The 13,163-nt window shown below is 40.0% G+C and overlaps 1 protein-coding gene across 2 annotated transcripts in view; it reads right to left on the minus strand.

Annotated features, from left to right (window-relative positions):
* Window positions 1–13,163, minus strand: part of scfd1 (sec1 family domain containing 1) — a 151,526-nt gene that overhangs the window by 81,434 nt on the left and 56,929 nt on the right. For both annotated transcript variants that reach the window (XM_072569003.1, XM_072569002.1), the window contains exons 13-14: window positions 7,779–7,852; window positions 1,848–1,929 (exon numbers count right to left, since the gene is read on the minus strand). In XM_072569003.1, the coding sequence (XP_072425104.1) occupies window positions 1,848–1,929; window positions 7,779–7,852 (156 nt within the window). The remainder of the gene's footprint in view (window positions 1–1,847; window positions 1,930–7,778; window positions 7,853–13,163) is intronic.

A 13,163-nucleotide genomic window follows, 5' to 3' on the forward strand; every position in this document is an offset into this window, starting at 1 on the left:
TCCTTACCTTATTTTTACTCTATTAGGAAGGGACTATTGACTAGCATATATATTAAAAAAAAATCTTGACGTGCCGATTTCTTTCCTTGCATATACAAGGAGAAAACACTTCAACAGAGTAAGAAATCACTCACTGACCAATTTCTATTTCTTTGTACAAATCATTAACAGCTGCAAAACAGGGTCTTCTAAGGAAAAAATAATGGCACCATCATTAAGAATGCCTAGTTTTGTTTCTGTAACATCACCCAACTGCTCCCTGCCTCAGCTCTTCTGCTGAAGTTCTCATTCATGCCATTGTTACCAGTAGACTATTCACTTTTGTCTAGCTCCCATGTTCCATTTTTCATAAATTTGAGGTCATCCACATTTGTACTACCTGTACTTAATTTTCATTTGGCTTTATTTCACCAATCACCCCTAAGCAACTGACATACAATGGCTCCCAATTAAGCAACAAATACAAACTTTTCAGTCTTGATTGCAATCCCCTTCAAGGTGTTGCTTGGTTCCTACCTCTGCAATTTCCTCCAGCCCTACAATAGTCAGAGTTATTGGTATACCTCCAGTTTGGCTTCTTAAACATCTCTGACTTTAAGCACTCCCCCACTGACAGCCATTCCTTTAGCTGACAAAGCAATAAACTCTGGGTTTATTTAAACTTAATCGTTATTAAACTTCCGTCTCCGTACACTTTCTTTCCTTGTTTAAAATATTCTTCAAGCCCTGTTTTTAACCTAACTTTTAGCAATCTGCTTCAATATTGTCTTATTGTGTTCAGAATCAAAATTTGTTTGATAACGCTCCTGGGAAATGCCTTGGAAAACGTTACTGCTTGAGTGGCACTGTATAGGTATTAGTTGTTGTTCTCAATATCTTCAGAAAAATGGGCCAGTTTCATTTGCCATACAACTGGAAGACATTCCCAGATTTCCAAAAATATTTCCAAATCCTTTATGTCAAATTAACTGTCAAGATCCCAAGAACATGATTTATTTCTGGTTTCCTTTTGATACAATGATCAATAAATGATCCAAGACAATGCCTGGGGACTGTCTGCACTCCAAAGACTACAGTTGCATTAATCACTTCACAGGAATTATTCTCTATTTTCATCTGAAAATGACAGTGCTTGGTCATATCAGTTGGTGAGATTTGTTGATGTTAGGCATAGCTTTTAGAATGACATATGGATTGACAAATCTCATTAAATCAGAGGACAGGGAAGAAAATGTAGATTACAGATAATCATGACAGCAGCAACAAAAACTTCACTGGCTTAGATTGAAGACTGTCTCGGTTGCTCAGGAGACAAGGGAGGATAATAAGGAAACGGCACACAGTATTATGTTATATTAATCATTCAAGAATTCTATATCGCCATGAAGTAAAAACAAAACTGTCATCTATTAAAGTAAGCTTTAGTAGATTGAACTTTAATGGATGAAGATTCCCATTTTAAAAATCTGAACTGCTGACAAAACCAGGACATTGGTAATATGACAGTGTTTTAATTCATTCTGGTTCATTCTCCTGAAAAATGTACACACAGTTCTCTTTAACATGGAACATAGTCTACGTCTTTGAGATTCAGAATTTCATACACTACAGATCACTGCATATCTATTAAAAGGATTTAAATATTCAATCAAGTTTTATAGCAAAACAGTTACAGGAAATTTCCTGTTCACCTCAGTGGGAGGTCCCGAGATGGTGACCATTCTGATTTTACAAACTGTTGACTGACCTAACATCTCAAGCAGGGGCAGAAAAAAAATGCAGTTACTTCATACAAATAGATTAGATGTCAAAATTAGCAGAAAATGTAAATGCAATAAATATTTTACCTTAATGTGCTCCAAAACAGCTGTTGCCACATTTGTATGAAGATCAATGAGTCTTTTCTTCTGTAGCAGTTCAGGGAGAGAGCTTCAAGAGAGACAGATATTACAATGACAGAGCATATTGCACTTTCTGAATAAAAGCAAATCTTCTAAAAAAGATTAAACAAGCTCCACAGAAATTCATATATACAGAGGAACTTTGATTATCTGAAGGACACGGGCGGGAAGTATTTCGTTTGGTTAATCGAAATTAAAATAGTTAATTAAAATAGTACAAACAAAACAACAAGAGACTGGATTGCTGTACACAGCCTATTTGGTTATGTAGAAATAATGGTTATCATGCCTCTATCAGTTGTCCATCAGAATATTTATTTATTTTACAAAAGCATGTAAGGTGTTGACATAGGATGTTGAAGAAAATAGAGTGAGACAGAGAGAAAAAGAAATGAATTTTCAAAAGCCTTTTAGTCATATAATGCCTTTTCTTGTCTCAGAACTGTCTCCAAGTCCAGCGATTTAGCTTCTGCAGTGCAGTGACTTATAAATTCTAGTAAAAGTTTGACAAAGGTAATGGGACTGAGGAATGCAGAACAAATCTCTTATGGTAATAACAATAATGTATATAATGTTTTGTGACTGGCAAGAGGACAACAAATAAATGTTGAAAAAATATATAACTATCATTATAATTAATGAAGATGAAATATTTACAACATAAATAGTAGCTATTAAAAAATCTCATTTTCAAGGAGTGGAGGTATTTATCCATCAAATTTTATGCTTGAATAGATGAATCCAAGGAACCAACTAAAGTTCTCCAATCAACTGAGGTAATTCAGAGATACCAACCTAAGTAATTCTTCCACTGTTTTGTGTCTTCTAAGTAATATTAATAATGAAAAAATCACCTCTGTAACAGGTAGATATATAGCAACTAACATGATACAACATCTATGGTGCTTCACAGGAGAGTTATAAATCAAAATGCCACACCAAACCCATGGAGTTCAGGTAAAATATTAGCACAACTACAGCACTGGTCAAGAAAAGGAAGCAAAGAGTAAAATGGGTATTGTTAAGATGACAGGTAGTGACTAGTGTAGTACTACAAAAATCATTTATAGGACCAACTAGCCACAAACTTATCTATGATTTTGAGAAAGACACAGCATCAAATCTAAGTTGCCTGACAATATAAAGTTAGGTATGAATGCACACTGTGAAGACAACGTTACTTGAATAAATCTCTTTATAGCCAGTTTAAGTGACTGGATAACAGGTTTTAGATGGAGTACAATGTGGGGATGTGTGAAGTAATCCACTTTGGTTGTAAAGACACAATAACAAAAAGGGTGAAACTGGTGAAATTTGATGTCAATGATTTGGATGCTTGCAGACAAGAAAAAAGTTAGCATGCTGGTACAGGAAACAATTAGGAAACAAGATGCCATGTTAGCCTTTATTGTAAGATATTTTGAGCACAGAATAAGGAAGCCTTGCTATAATTGTATAAAGCAGAGAGGCATCACACCTGGAATACAATGCAGGTTTGATCTCCATATTTAAGGAAGAAGAACAGTTCAGTAAAGTTTCATTAAACTGGTATGTGGGATAAAAGGACTGTCCTAAAACAAGAGGCTGATTCAAATAGGAAAATATTGCCTGGTATTTAGAAGAATGAAAAGTGATCTGGTTGAATTATGGAAGTTTACAGCCAGTTCCATGTGTGGCTCAGTGGGTTCCACCACGAGCTGCTGTTTAGATTCAAGTCCTTCCCAAGAAACATGAGATTTATATTATGGAGTGCTGACAATTAAAGTTCCTATTGACCTTGATAGAGAGATAACTAGACCTGTGGCACTAATTTGCAAGAAAAACAATCAAATTTTTCCCACTGCCTAATTTTTAGGTTGATACTTGCCTAATATTTAGGGCCTTCATTTGTGCCTTAATAGTGAAGGTATAGAAATCCATTGTGCAGCCCCAGTGAAGGGTTGATTCCTACTGATCTTGCTCATTCTCATTGCTGATTTAGCACAGACTTGATGGGCCTGGAGGTCGCCTCCTGTGCTATAGCAATCAGTGATTATGGAGTACTTTGATAAAGCAGACTCTGCAATGTTGTTTCGCCTAATTGTCTAGCCTTAGAACAAAGAGTTGATCATTTAAGTTAAAAATCACAACACTAGGTTATAGTCCAACAGGTTTAATTGGAAGCACACTAGCTTTCGGAGCATCGCTCCTTCATCAGGTGATAGTGACGCTATCACCTGATGAAGGAGCAATGCTCCAAAATCTAGCGTGTTTACAATTAAACCTGTTGGACTATAACCTGGTGTTGTGTGATTTTAACTTTGTACACCCCAGTCCAACACCGGTATCTCCAAATCTTGATCATTTAAAACTCCTTCATTCAAAGAACTGAATATTTGGAATTTTCTACATAGAATATTATGCATAATGCACCATCTAAGGCACAAACAGATCTTTGTTTTGTCTCTGAGGGGATCAAAGGATGTGGTGAGCAGCTAGGAAAATAGAATTAAAGCCAATTATCAGCCATGATCGTACTGAAAGACAGAAAATACCTGAGGTGCTGTATGGTCTACCCTTGCCCTTATTAATGCTTCAACGAGAGAATTTTGTTTTTGTTTATGGTATTTGGCGTCACTAGTTGGGTCAGCATGATTGCCCATTCCTAATTGCCCTGGAGAAGCAGGTAGTGAGCTGCCTCTGGAACAGTGGCACTCTTGATGTGTAGTGAAATCCCAAATACTGTAAGGAAGGAAGTTCCAGGATGTTGACTCAGCGATCGTGCAGCAATGGTAACACAGTTCCAAATCAGGATGATGTGTGGCCTACAGTGGTGCTATCACCTTTGTCTGTGCAGTTGGTAGAGGCCACAAGTTTTGAAGATGCTTTCAAAGGAACCTTGATAAGCTACTGTAGTCAGGTGAAGCATTAATGAGGTTCGTGTGATTCTTCAATATTTGGACTTCTGCCACTCTATTGAAATGTTGCATTCTTTTCAGCCTTTAATTCTCTGTCAAAATTCTTTTGCATCTATCACTGTGAATCAGCTATGAAAGGAGTCAAAGTTGAAGGTTGTGAACATGTTGCCAATCAAGCAGACTGCTTTGCCTGCGGTAGTGTCAAGCATTTTGAGTGCTGTTGGAGCTGCACCCATCTAGACAAGTGGAGAGTACTGCATTGCACTCCTCACCTAGAGAGACAGGAGGGAATTCTCTACAGAATTCCCAGCCTCAGATCTGCTCTCATTGTCATAATGATTAAACAGCTGGTCCGGTTCAGTGTCTGGTCAACAAGCACCACCCCCCTCCCCTCCCCTCCCCCTGACCCCCATATTGTTGGTGGAGGATTCAGGAAGGGTAACAATGTTATTTAATGTTAATGGGCAATGTTTATATTTTCGCTCTTCAAAGGTAGTCATTGCCTAGCATGGCATTATCAGCACAAACCGTGTGCCTTTATCAAGGTCTTGCTGAAACTGGAAACAGTCTGAAGAGCTGTGAATGTTGACGAACATTCCCATTTCTGACCTTATGACGGAACGAAGATCATTGACGAAGCAGCCAAAGACAGTTATGCTTAGGGCTCAACCCAGAGGAACTCAGACAATGATGCCCTATGATCCCAAGAGCACAATCACCTTCCTTTCCGCTGGGTATGACTCCAACCAGCTGAGAGTCGTGTGTGGTCAAAATCACCTTAATGTCAAGGTTAATCATACTCATCGCATAACAGTTTAGCTCTTATGTTCACATTTGGATTGTAATGATGTCAGGAGCTAAGTGGCCCAGATGGAACCCAACTTAGCATCAGTGAGCAGGTCATTGTTTTTCAAAGTTAAAAATTACACAATACTAGGTTACAGTCCAACAGGTTTAATTGGAAGCACTAGCTTCCGGAGCGCTGCTCCTTCATCAGGTGGTTGTGGAGTACACAAGTGTAAGACACAGAATTTATAGCAAAAGTTTACAGTGTGATGTAACTGAAATTATACATTGAAAATAACTTGATTGTTTGTTAAGTCTCTCATCTGTTAAAATGACTATGTTAGTTTCACTTCTTTCATATGTAAATCATAAAACTCTTTTTAAATTTTTGTGATTTACATATGAAAGAAGTGAAACTAACACGGTCATTCTAACAGATGAGAGACTTAACAAGCAATCAAGGTATTTTTCAATGTATAATTTCAGATACATCACACTGTAAACTTTTGCTATAAATTCTGTGTCTTACAATCGTGTACTCCACAACCACCTGATGAAGGAGCAGTGCTCCAAAAGCTAGTGCTTCCAATTAAACCTATTGGACTATAACCTGGTGTTGGGTGATTTTTAATTTTGTACACCCCAGTCCAACACCGGCATCTCCAAATCATCGTTTTTCAATTGCTACTTTACAGCACTAAACTCCAGTCTATTCATTTATGTCAGAAATAGAATTAATTTCTCAACTTCAGAACTTTACCACTAAAAAGGTGCAATGTTAAAGAGAAAAATAAGAGTGTGGCAGGAGGTGTCAGAAGAACATTATGTTTAGAGGTGCTTTACTGTTTAATGGAAAAGTAACAATAATTTCTTATTACTTGTGAAGAAGGTGCATTTTATTAAGCAAGATTTGTGACTTGGGTGTCATCCTAACATGTCTGAGGGAGTGAGTCTAAGTATTATGATTCATTCGTTAGAATTCAGAATAAGATTATGCTTTGCAATTTTTTCTGCAAACTTAAGGTAACTGAAGGAATTCATATGGCCTATTTTAAAGGAGTCTTTTGACAGTAAATGTGGGTGGGTTGATTGTTACAAATCAAACAAAGGTTTATTTACTAGGAAGAGGTTACAAAATATTATTACATGATGACCAGGGCAGCAGTCCTGAGCTTACAGTAGGTAGACTGAGTTTTGCAAAGCCCTAGAGAAGTGTTGAAGGTACTGGGTTATAAACAGCTATGCTATAAACTACCAATTTACTTACAAGATGAAAGGGAGTTAGGATCAAGGATGGCTAATTAGCATTTCTACCTAGATACATCAAAATGTGTTTCACATTGCTTTGGGCAAGAAGACAGAAGCAGCCATTTTTGAGATCAGGTTGCAGAGTTCGTGCCAAATAAATGAATAACAAAGACATTGCTGTGGCCATGGACACAAAGAAACTGCTCGGCATGGTCACATGTGAGAGGAAGACCAATCACCAGTCAGAGATATATCCTGAGGATTCTGGAAAATTCATCCTGATGTGTCCAGAGAAGGAACAGCCATCAAACGGTTACACTGCTGGTGGCAGATTTAAGAAACCTTTCAAAAATTGCTTAAGTTATCTAGAGACAGTCATTAAAGTTACCACTTGGTGAAACAAAAAGAATAGAATACTCAACAAAAGCTGGGGGCATGTGTGGAATGTATATGTAAAGATGGCAATTTGTTACTAGCATCAAAGCAAAATGTTCCTCTCTGCAGTTTAGAAGTTGCCTAAAATAATTAGTTAAGAGTATTATATTTGTCACAGGAAACATCTCCAAAATGTGAAATGTCATTCTTTCAGCTTGCAACTAGAAGTTTGAATATCATTTTAAGGGGGATCAGTTGGTACAGAGATTGTAATACATGGCAAACAATAAGGCTGAACTTCAGCTAGTCATGCAATAAATCTAAAGCATCAGGTCAATGTGCCACAATCTGGTTCAAAGTCATGACTCCCTGTTGAACTTTAATGCAACAACACTGAGACCAAAAAATATTTCCCTGCCAATCCACACTTCTGGCAAATATTTATCCTTCTTACTCTTTGAATACTTTTCATCTATCTGGGCACTAAACCTACAATAGCATGTTTAATTAAAAAAACATGCTTCAAAAGGCAAAGTATGTATGCACACTTACATTTCACATTGATGCTTACCTGACTGCTGATGTAAGTTTGGCAGTATTATCAGAAAGCATGCTAATAGCACCATCATCCTCTCCCTCCAGCCCCTGTGAACCAAGACACACAGACACAGTCAGAATCAGGATTTTGGTAGCAATTTCAATCCGCTAAAGTAGACTGAAGGTCAGGAAATTTCTTAAACAGTCATCAACGATGAACCTTTTGTTAAGTTGTGCGGTTAAATGTTGTTGGGCCGAAGGGCCTGTTTCACACTGTAAGTAATCTAAGTAAATTGATAATTGCTTTATTGAACTTGTTGCCATGTGTTGAGTTGTGATGATAGGTCAAAGAAAACAAGCAATCCTACTTCATATCTGATATAAACAATCATTAAAATAAAAATAAGGTATAAAATATAAAAAGATTGGACATTTGTGGACACTTCAGTATAAAATAATTTAAACACATTGCCAAATAGATGTTTCCTTTATTTACAGAATAAAAAAGTTTTCTCTCATTCAGACTGCATTCTATATTTAAGTTCATAAGTCATATTATAGCTGGTCCAGTATCTTAAATTCTTAGATTTAGATAGAATTTTATAAAGTTAGGGATTGGGCTTTCTCAGTTTCTTCATTCTAGCTTTTGGTGGAATTGTGTAATTTTTCTTTGATTCAATTACGTTTTTACTTTTTGCATGGCTGTGGCAAAAGTTAGAAGTAATGAGGGAGGCCCAGGAAAAGCCTTTTCCACCTTTCAGTACCGGAGCACATGCTCAATTTCATAAGGTTACTACATTTTGGTTCTGTAAAATTTAGAATAATTGAAGGGGATCACATGGACTTTTCTCAAGTCAGCCTTACAGTAACTCCGGATGAGGTGATTATTGAAGTTCAAAGGAAAGCTTCGGATTTTGTTTTAAATTGGGAAGGAAGAACAAGGTATTTACACTTGAAGACAATGCAGTTTTCTCTGGGTTTGCAATGAAAAGACTCCCAAAGTGCCAGAAAGGTGTTAAATATTGGGTTGTATTTATGCTATAATCTGTCCAATTATTTCTAAGCTAAAAAGAAATGGGATCGAGCAGAGCTAATGAGCATTTCTACACAGAAATTGAGGCTACTGAGTTTTCACAATGATAAGGGGACTAGGGGCCTCTCTCAGTGCAATAGTAGTGTCCTTACCCCTGGATCAGGAGGCCTGGGCTAAAGTCCTACCTGTTCCAGAGATGTGTAATAATATCTCTGAACGGGTTGATTAGGAAAATAGGTTAAATTTTTAAAAAAGCAATGGTATGGGGAAGATATTTTTGGGATCTGGTTACATATTTCACTACCAAATAATAAAGGTTGCAAGTTAACAGCAGTTCAACTAAGTCATGAGAAAAATAGGGCTGTTTAACTCAAGGTTACCACAGTCAATTGCTGGAGGCAGACAGTCTCTAGATGAAGGGACAATTCTGCAATTTTCAAAGTATGTATGTCATAGTATGGCTGGAGGAAGAAGAATCATTGGAACAGGTTTTCCTGCTGATACTGGATTTCAGAAACCACTAGCAAAGTGACTGAAGTACCTGGAGATGGTTGCTTGAAGTTACCACTCAACAAATAAGTTAATGGTAATCCATTGGATGCTGGGAATAATTGTGGTCTAATTGTTAAAATGACAGCAATTCTTGTAGAATGTCATGTGAGATAGGTATATAATGGGAATCTAGATTAGAGTGGTGCTAGAAAAACACAGCAGGTCAAGCAGCATCCGAGGTGCAAGAAAACAGATGGTTCGGGCAAAAGCCCGTCATCAGGAATGGAATATAAAGGGAATGTCAGTTTTCATAGTTTAAAGTAAGTCACCAAATCAAGAAAATAGTGTTTGGTCAATGGTGGTTTTTAATTCATTTGTTACAGAAAAATGTCTTTAAATGTGAAACCTTTTGCTATTCTTTCAGCCATCACTTTTTGAGTTTTCAGCATCAATTTTTAAAAAAAAGTTATAAGTTTTAGTTATAGACATTTTTGATCATATTTTAAGAAAAAGGTAATACAAGGGACACTATGGCATATTTATGAATTAGGCACTTAATGCTTAAATACAATTTTTAGAAGCAAAGTAAAATTCAAATTTGCTTTTCCCCAACTTTATCTTGGACGGATAAAGTACAAAAGCCCTTCTACATAGTTCTTGAAGCAGCATAAATCTTGCTGTCATTAACTTTGTGCTTACTAAATGGAAATGTCAGTCAAAGTTTGATGAACAAATACTTTGTGTCTACCTTCATAGCAGAAGATTAATTTTTTGTGTCAGAAATACAGGATAACCAAAAGCCAAATAAAAATGAAGAAACTGAAGTAATTAATATCAACAAAGAATATATATTGGAGAAATTCCTCAAAGATGATTCCCCCCATCGTATGGGATATTCATTGTGAACCTAGTTTGCACTGCTGAGGGTTACAGCAGTGATTGCTGATGAACTGGAGCTGTAGGATTGTGTAAAAATGGAGCTTTGACAGGCAACAAGTAGCAGATTGTTGCTACTTGCTGCGTGTCAATGCTCCATTTGTGGTCGAGTGATCTAGTGATAAAGGTCTTCTACATGCCAACATTAATATTATTGGTTCCTAGGAAACCAAACAACCCGAGGTCAAGATCAAGATACAGAGAAAAAAAAGAGCAAGCAGGAGTGTATAAGGGCATTATAGATTAATTAGACTTATATGCATGCAGTTCATAATTGATTACCAGTATCTAGAGTCAAACTATTTATAATAAATAGTAATTTTCATTAAGTACAGAAACCTGGTCTGTGCCTTCTTCAACCTGGGTCCAAAAGATTCGAAAGTGGGGCATTTTATGTATTTTTAAAATCTTTAACTTTTGCAAGTACTCTGGGAATAGCAGGCTTGATTTCCAGTGTGCTAGACCAGTGAGTCGTGACACTTGACTCAAAGAACACTACCAACAACAGTTAATGAAGTACACCAATTTACACAGGATTTTAGTTGTCTGATATCCTGCAGTCCATTCTGGAACGTACTCAATTACAGCTGATGATAGATCCAACTCTCAATGACTTTCCCACTGGTGGGCTGTAACTAGGATCAACCACAACCACAACCACAAAGGCAGAACCCCAACCTCACTATCAAACTGGCAGACAAGGGAGGCGCGGTAGTAGTTTGGCGCACCGACCTTTACACCGCTGAGGCTAAACGCCAGCTTGCGGACACCTCCTCCTACTGCCCCCTCGACCATGACCCCACCTCCCACCAACAAACCATCATCTCCCAGACCATCCATAACCTCATCACCTCAGGGGATCTCTCATCCACCGCCTCCAACCTCATAGTCCCACAATCCCGCACCACCCGTTTCTACCTCCTGCCCAAAATCCACAAACCTGACTGCCTCGGCCGACCCATTGTCTCAGCCTGCTCCTGCCCCACCGAACTCATATCTGCATACCTTGACACAGTCCTGCTCCCCTTAGTCCAAGAACTCCCCACCTACGTTCGGGATACCACCCACGCCCTCCACCTCCTCCATGATTTTCGCTTCCCCGGTCCCCAACGCCTTATCTTCACCATGGACATCCAGTCTCTGTACTCCTCCATCGCCCATCACGAAGGACTCAAAGCCCTCCGCTTCTTCCTTTCCTGCCATACCAACCAGTACCCTTCCACTGACACCCTCCTTCGACTGACTGAACTTGTCCTCACCCTGAACAACTTCTCTTTCCAATCCTCCCACTTCCTCCAAACCAAAGGAGTAGCCATGGGCACCTGCCTGGGCCCCAGCTATGCCTGCCTCTTCGTAGGATGTGTGGAACAGTTCATCTTTCGTTGCTACACTGGCACCACCACCTTTTCCTCCTCTTCATCGATGACTGTATCGGCGCTGCCATGTGCTCCAATGAGGATGTTGAATAGTTCATCCACTTTACCAACACCTTCCACCCCGACCTCAAATTCACCTGGACCGTCTCAGATTCCTTCCTCCCCTTCCTAGCCCTTTCCGTTTCTATCTCAAGCGATCGAATCAACACGGACATTTACTATAAACTGACCGACTCCCACAGCTACCTAGACTACACCTCCTCCCACCCTGCCCCCTGTAAAAATGCCATCTCATATTCCCAATTCCTTTGTCTCCGCCGCATCTGCTCCCAGGAGGACCAGTTCCAATACCGTACAACCCAGATGGCCTCCTTCTTCAAAGACCACAATTTCCCCCCAGACGTGATCGACGATGCCCTCCACCACATCTCCTCCACTTCCTGCTCCTCCACCCTTGAGCCCTGATCCTCCAATCGCCACCAGGACAGAACCCCACTGGTCCTCACCTACCACTCCAACAACCTCCATATACATCGTATCATCTGTCGTCATTTCCGCCACCTCCAAACGGACCCCACCACCAGGGATATATTTCCCTCCCCTCCCCTATCAGCGTTCCGAAAAGACCACTCCCTCCGTGACTCCCTTGTCAGGTCCACACCCCCCACCAACCCAACCTCCACTCCCAGCACCTTCCCCTGCAACCGCAAGAAATGCAAAACTTGCGCCCACACCTCCCCGCTTACTTCCCTCCAAGGCCCCAAGGGATCCTTCCATATCCGCCACAAATTCACCTGCACCTCCACACACATCATTTATTGCATCCGTTGCACCCGACGTGGCCTCCTCTATATTGGGGAGACAGGCCGCCTACTTGCGGAACATTTCAGAGAACACCTCTGGGACACCCGGACCAACCAACCCAACCACCCCATGGCTCAACACTTCGATTCCCCCTCCCACTCCACCAAGGACATGCAGGTCCTTGGACTCCTCCATCGCCAGACCATAGCAACACGACGGTTGGAGGAAGAGTGCCTCATCTTCCGCCTAGGAACCCTCCAACCACAAGGGATGAACTCAGATTTCTCCAGTTTCCTCATTTCCCCTCCCCCCACCTTGTCTCAGTCAAATTCCTCGAACTCAGCACCACCTTCCTAACCTGCAACCTTCTGCCTGACCTCTCCGCCCCCACCCTCACTCCGGCCTATCACCCTCACCATTACCTCCTTCCACCTATCACATTTCCAACGCCCCTCCCCCAAGTCCCTCCTCCCTACCTTTTATCGTAGCCTGCTGGACACACTTTCCTTATTCCTGAAGAAGGGCTCATGCCCGAAACGTCAATTCTCCTGCTCCTTGGATGCTGCCTGACCTGCTGCGCTTTTTCAGCAACACATTTTCAGCTCAACCACAATCTAGCATAGTATTTAGCTCTGTTACCTCACAGTGCCAAGGAGCTGGGTTCGATTCCAGCCTTGGGTGACTGTCTAGGTGGAACTTCCACACTCTGTGTCTGCATGGGATTCATCCGGGGATCCAGTTTCCTCTCACAATTCAAAGAAGTGTAGGTTAGGTTTTT

Source organism: Chiloscyllium punctatum, chromosome 4 (genome assembly GCF_047496795.1).
Source record: "Chiloscyllium punctatum isolate Juve2018m chromosome 4, sChiPun1.3, whole genome shotgun sequence".
NCBI classification, from domain to species: Eukaryota; Metazoa; Chordata; class Chondrichthyes; order Orectolobiformes; family Hemiscylliidae; genus Chiloscyllium; species Chiloscyllium punctatum.